This window comes from Rhinopithecus bieti, unplaced genomic scaffold (assembly GCF_001698545.2).
Source record: "Rhinopithecus bieti isolate Rb0 unplaced genomic scaffold, ASM169854v2 scaffold_64314, whole genome shotgun sequence".
In the NCBI taxonomy this organism is placed as follows: domain Eukaryota; kingdom Metazoa; phylum Chordata; class Mammalia; order Primates; family Cercopithecidae; genus Rhinopithecus; species Rhinopithecus bieti.
In genome coordinates, this window is record NW_016824620.1 from 332,173 (window position 1) to 339,060 (window position 6,888).

The 6,888-nt window shown below is 42.9% G+C and overlaps 1 protein-coding gene across 1 annotated transcript in view; it reads left to right on the forward strand.

Annotated features, from left to right (window-relative positions):
* Positions 1 to 6,888, forward strand: part of NEK4 (NIMA related kinase 4) — a 78,367-nt gene that overhangs the window by 26,899 nt on the left and 44,580 nt on the right. Inside the window, 4 exon segments of the mRNA XM_017862430.1 lie at positions 426 to 492; positions 1,266 to 1,375; positions 3,222 to 3,310; positions 5,407 to 5,612. Coding sequence (XP_017717919.1) covers positions 426 to 492; positions 1,266 to 1,375; positions 3,222 to 3,310; positions 5,407 to 5,612 — 472 coding nt within the window.

Here is a 6,888-nt window from a genome sequence, read left to right on the forward strand (position 1 = left end):
GAAGTAAGACTTTCTTTTTTTCTTTTTTTTTTTTTTTTTTTTTTTTTGAGACGGAGTCTTGCTCTGTCACCCAGGCTAGAGCGCAATGGCACGATCTCAGCTCACTGCAACCACCACCTCCCAGGTTCAAGCAATTCTCCTGCGTCAGCCTCCCGAGTAGCTGGGACTATAGGCACGCACCACCATGCTCGGCTAAGTTTTGTATTTTTAGTAGAGATGGGGTTTCACCATGTTGGTCGGTCTGGCCTCGAACTCCTGACCTCGTGATCTGCCTAGCTCAGCCTCCCAGAGTGTTGGGATTACAAGTGTGAGCCACTGCGTCCAGCTGAGACCTTTTTCTTAATGCTGGATGATACATCATGGATTGTAGGTGTTATAAGAATAGCAAGTAGGAATGGAAGTGACTCTGTGACTTTCTTTTAAAGGATCGACCATTATCAGCCAGAGAGAGGAGGCGACTAAAGCAGTCACAGGAAGAAATGTCCTCTTCAGGTAAAGTTGACTTCTTTTCTTCACCTAATTGGCAGTTAGAGGTGTGGTCCGTGGACAGAAGCACTGGTTCTGACTATGAGAGGTTGAAACTTTCCAGCAGCAGTAAAACAAGTAGGAAATTGATTTGGAAAAGATTTTGAAATTTCTTAGTCAAGCCTTTTAAGAAATCATCATAGGGTGTTGAATCTGGTTCAAATATCAGCGGAGGGAGATATTAAAGAAATAACAAGAGGGCTTTGAGTGGCAGTAACTCTTGGGAGGTTTCAGACCAGAAATCAAGTGAATGTTTAACTTTTTTCCATGTCCAGTGTCCACTGGTCAGTGAATTGCTGTCATCTTAGGAACAGAGGGAGATTGCTGGGGGTGTGGTGCTGCCCTAGGCTGAGGGCTATCATTCTTTTTATTATATTTTAAAGATAGTACTAGCAGTTTCCATTTATTGAATGCTGACCATGTCTTAGGCATTATGGTAAACATGTTAAGGGTATTATTTCATATTTACAGTAACTGCCAAAATATGCATTATTATCACCATTTTGCAGCTGAGGAAACAGAGGCTCTGAGGAGTTAAGTAACTTGCCCAAGGTCACAGAACTGGTGGATCCAGAGCTAAGATTTCAACTGAAGTGTCAGACACCAGAGTAATGATAAATATGCTGTTTGAGTTACTTTTGGGCCAGCTCTTGCTGGGGTACGTTCAATACCAAATACAAAGCCCTCTTCACTTGGGGCAGCCCACCACAAACAACTACGGGGGATGTTTGCTTTTTCAGGCCCTTCAGTGAGGAAAGCTTCTCTGAGTGTAGCAGCGCAAGGAAAACCCCAGGAGGAAGACCAGCCCATGCCCGCCCGACGGCTCTCCTCTGACTGCAGTGTCACTCAGGTGCATTACGTACTCCTAAGAGAGAAGAAGGTAGACAGTCTACTTCTGGCAGGCCTAATGCAGTAAACCTTTTAAATGTCAGCTCCATTTATTTTTGGGACAGGGACAGCTTATTACATCTTTTCACTCTTGATAAAGAAAGGGACTGGTAAATAATAATCAAAAGGATTATGTTTGACCCATTAAGGAAATAAATTTTTCAGGTACTCTTATAAACAATTGATAGCCTAAGTGAAGATATTTCTTAGGTTGGTCTTTAAAACAGGACTTCCTGGCCTGATGCAGTGGCTCGCGCTTATAATACTAGCACTTTGGGAAGCCAAGGTGAGAAGATTGCTTTAGCCCAGGAGCTTGAGATCAATCTGGGCAACATAGTTGGACCCTGTCTCTAAGAAAAAAAAAAAAATTAACCTGGCAAGGTGGCGCACACTTATAGTCCCAGCAACTCAGGGGACTGAGGTGGAAGGATCACTTGAGCCCAAGAGGTCAAGGCTATAGTGAGTTGTGTTCGTACCACTGTGCTTTAGCCTGGGTGACAGAGCAAGACCCTGTCTCAAAAATATAAATAAATAAGTAAACAGAACTTTCTAAGGACTTGCAGTAGGCAACACTTTGCTCAGTCTGCTGTGATACCAACATACCCATGTGTGTTGCCAGATTTGAGTCTCACTTGCTAATCCTTCCTCAATTTCTTATTTGTGTCAATGTAGTTTACCTTCTTGCCTGTAGATGATGTAGGGACACCATCTTTTGGCTAAATGGGTAATTGCTAGGTTTGTAACCCATGTTCACCTCTCTGTATAATACTCTGGGAATTCTTCCTGCTCTTTGAAAGTAATGGATGTATTATTTCTTTAACTATATCATTTAGTTATTTCACTAATAGAGGCTGCCTTCCATATCCCAGAGTTGTAAGGTTTATGTGTATTATTAGGTAATCCTTTAAAGCACTTTAACAGTCTCACATTAAGAGCAAGCTGAAGCTGGGCATGGTGGCTTGTGGCTGTTATCCCAGCTACTTGGGAGGCCAAGGAAGGAGGATTGCTTGAGCCCAGGAGTTTGTGGCCAGCCTGGGCAACATAGTGACACCCCTGTATCCAAAAAAACAAAAACAAAAAACAAAAAAACAGGCAAGCTGAGGTTGCCTAGGTAATTTAAAATGCCAACATTCCTATAGAGCAAGCCCTCTGCTTAGGAATTGATACACCAGAACTAGCCATCCACTCTCCTCTGGAAATTTCTTGACAGCTGAGACTCTTGTAAAACTTCACGTTGGCCAGGCGCGGTGGCTCATGCCTGTAATCTCAGCACTTTGGGAGGCCGAGGTGGGTGGATCATGAGGTCAGGAGTTCAAGACCACCCTGGCCAACATGGTGAAACCCCGTCTCTACTAAAAATATAAAAATTAGCTGGGTGTTGTGGCACGTGCCTGTAATCCCAGCTACTTGGGAGGCTGAGGCAGGAAAATCGCTTGAACCAGAGAGTCAGAAGTTGCTGTGAGCCGAGATTGTGCCACTGCACTCCAGCCTCGTGACAGAGCAAGACTCTGTCTCAAAAAAAACCCAAAAAACAAAACAAATAAACAAAAACAAAAAACTTCACCTGATGTTCTTCAGTTATTCTTGTGAACTTTATGAGTGAACTGGGATATTATATGGGTAAAATCAGTTTTTGGTGTTTTTTTTGCCACAAATCATATGGGAACAATTTTTGTATTTGTTAGATTCTCCTGCTGTATTGCACCTAGGAACATATTGTGTCTAGTTGTTGCCTCTAAGACTGGTTCAAGTATCACATTCTGGTTGTGTTGTCATGTAGAATTTTATGTCTTCCAAACATTTAATAGGAAAGGAAACTGATTCATTGTCTGTCTGAGGATGAGTTAAGTTCTTCAACAAGTTCAACTGATAAGTCAGATGGGGATTGCAGGGAAGGGTAAGTTCTTGTTTTTCTGTCTCCCTTTATAAACTATTTCTGTTTTAATGAATATTAAATGTACATTTTCAGTAGTATTCAGATCTCTAGTATTGCCACTGATAAAATTATAAATGGTTTGTGGCATATGCTGGAGCTAAAAATGTCTCTTCTTTTTTTTTTTTTGAGACAGAGTTTCGCTCTTGTTGCCCAGGCTGGAGTGCAGTGGCATGACCTCAGCTCACTGCAACCTCTGCCTCCTGGGTTCAAGCGATTCTTCTGCCTCAGCCTCCCTAGTAGCTGGGATTACAGGCATGTGCCACCACGTCTGGCTAATTTTGTATTTTTAGTAGAAACAGGGTTTCTCCATGTTGGTCAGGCTGGTCTCGACTTCTGACCTAAGGTGATCCGCCCACCTTGGCCTCCCAAAGTGCTGAGATTACAGGTGTGAACTAATCTGGCCAAAAATGTGTCTTCTATGCACGTCTAATTTTCTTTTTTTTTTTTTTTTTGAGATGGAGTCTTGCTCTGTTGCCCAGGCTGGAGTGCAGTGGCACGATCTTGGCTCGCTGTAACCTCTGCCTCCCAGGTTCAAGCAATTCTCCTGCCTCAGCCTCCTGATTAGCTGGGACTATGGGTGCGTACCACCACACCCTGCTAATATTTTGTATTTTTAGTAGAGATGGGGTTTCACTATATTAGCCAGGATGGTCTCGATTTCCTGACCTTGTGATCCACCGGCCTCGGCCTCCCAAAGTGCTGGGATTACAGGTGTGAGCCACCACACCTGGCCTGGCCATTATTTCTTCACATTTTTTTTTTTTTTGACTTCTTTCTGCCATCTTAGGGATTCCAATTACATGTATATTAGACTCCTTAAATTTGTGCCACAGCTCACTGATGCTCTGTTTATTTTTATGTTTTTAAAAAATATTTTTTATTTTTATTTTTTTTGAGACAGAGTCTCACTCTGTCGTCCAGACTGGAGTGCAGTGGCATGATTTCAGTTCACTACAATCTCTGCCTCCCGGGTTCAAGTGATTCTCCTGTATCAGCCCCCCCCGCCCCCCGAGTAGCTGGGATTACAGGCACATGCCACCACACGTGCCCGGCTACATTTTTGTATTTTTTAGTAGAGACTGGGTTTCACCGTATTGGCCAGGCTGGTCTTGAACTCCTGACCTCAGGTGATCCGCCTGCCTCGGCCTCCCAGAATGCTGGTATTACAGGCATGAGCCGCTGCACCTGGCCTATTTTTACTTTTTTTCTGTTTCACATTTCATAGATTCTATTGCTATGTCTTTGAGTTCATTAATCTTTTCTTCTGCAATGTCTAATCTGTTAATCCTATCCCATGTATTTAATATATTGTATCTTTCATTTCTAGAAATTTGATTTGGGTCTTTTTAAAATATCTTTGTGTCTCCTTAACATGTTCATGTTTTCTTCTACCTTGGCCATATGGAATATATTTATACTACCCATTTTAATGTCCTCATTTATTCTATCGGTTGTGTCATTTTTGGATATGTTTCTCTTAACTGGTTTCTGTCTCTTCACAAATGCATGATATTTTCCTGCTTCTTTACACATCTGGTTATTTTTGATGGGATGCTAGATACTGAATTTTACCTTATTGGAAGCTGGTATTTTGTGTTTAACTGTTCTTGAGCTTTGTACTTGAGTGTGGTTAAGTTACTTTGAAACAGGTAGAATTTATACACAGAATCTGGGGCTGTTTCTTTTAGACTGTCTCCAAGGTTCCTCTGTCACTTTCTAGTGACAGTGGTTGTTCTGAACTCTCCTTTCTGTAGGCCAGAAAGATTGTGAGTTCTCTTGTACTTTGATCTGCCCATGGCTTGCCCTCAGGCTAAAAGGTGTTGACTGTTCTCCGAGATCTGCCTGCAGATTTTGTTTATTCTGCATTGCCTTTACATTGTTGAGTTTTGTATTTTGTCTAGAGTTTGTAGTTGTTATTTGTGGAAGTGTCAGGTCAGTCTGTAGGAGCTTACTTGGACATTTCAAAGCAGAACTCCCTAAAGGTTTTGCATGTAATTTTTTAACGAAAAATTCTCATGAAGTCAATTAAATAACAGAGGGATACTTTTTTCCCCCAGGAAAGGTCAGACAAATGAAATTAATGCCTTGGTACAACTGATGACTCAGACTCTGAAACTGGATTCTAAAGAGAGCTGTGAAGATGTCCCGGTAGCAAACCCAGTGTCAGAATTCAAACTTCATCGGAAATATCGGGACACACTGATACTTCATGGGAAGGTTGCAGAAGAGGCAGAGGAAATCCATTTTAAAGAGCTACCTTCAGGTGATCAGCTTATTATTATTTTTTGTTTTTTAGATGGAGTCTCACTCTGTCACCCAGGCTGGAGTGCAGTAGCGTGATCTTGGCTTACTGCAACCTCCGCTTCCTGGGTTCAAGAGATTCTCCTGCTTCAGCCTCCTGAGTAGCTGGGACTACAGGCAGGCACCACCATGCCCGGCTAATTTTTGTATTTTTGGTAGAAACGGGGTTTCACCATGTTGGCCAGGCTGGTCTTGAACTCCTGACTTCAGGTGATCCTCCCACCTTGGCCTCTGAAAGTGCTGGGATTACAGGTGTAAGCCACCACACCTGGCCCAATTTATTCTTTTACAGCAAACTGGAGAGCATGTGTTTATTGGAGAAATATGTCAAAACAAGGAACTAATGCCTATAAATTTTTTTGTGTTTTTAAAATTATTTCATTTGCATATCTCCGTAAAAGGTATATCCTGTGTTATGCAACAGAGGTATTCCTGAAAAGTTACATGAAAATTGGTTTTTAAAAATAAATAAATAGATAAATGTTTGTGGTTTTCATGTGACTTTTCTTCAAGTTAGACAGTTGTGGTGTTTTTAAGGTTTAAGAGATGGTAGCGAAGCTTAAGTTCTTATGTAAATTTTAAGTCATTAAACCAAACTCTTGTCATAGGGAAAAAAGAATGTTAGTATGTCAAGATTTTTTTTAGAAACAGGCCTGCTGGGTGCGGTGGCTCATGCCTGTACTTTGGGAGGCTGAGGAGGGCAGATTGCTTGAGTCCAGGAGTTTGAGACCAGCCTGGGCAACATGATGAAAACTTGTGTCTACAAAAAAATACAAAAATTAGCCGGGCATAGTGGTCCATGCCTGTAGTCCCAGCTACTCAGGAGGCTGAGGTGAGAAGATTTCTTGAACCCAGGAGGTTGAGGCTACAGTGAGCCATGAGCATGCCACTGCACTCCAGCCTGAGCGACAGAGCAAGACCCTATCTCAAAAAATCAAATGAGCCGGGCGCGGTGGCTCAAGCCTGTAATCCCAGCACTTTGGGAGGCCGAGACGGGCGGATCACGAGGTCAGGAGATCGAAACCATCCTGGCTAACACGGTGAAACCCCGTCTCTACTAAAAACTACAAAAAACTAGCCGGCTAGCCGGGCGAGGTGGCGGCGCCTGTAGTCCCAGCTACCCGGGCGGCTGAGGCAGGAGAATGGCGTGAACCCGGGAGGCGGAGCTTGCAGTGAGCTGAGATCCGGCCACAGCACTCCAGCCTGGGTGACAGAGCGAGACTCCGTCTCCAAAAAAA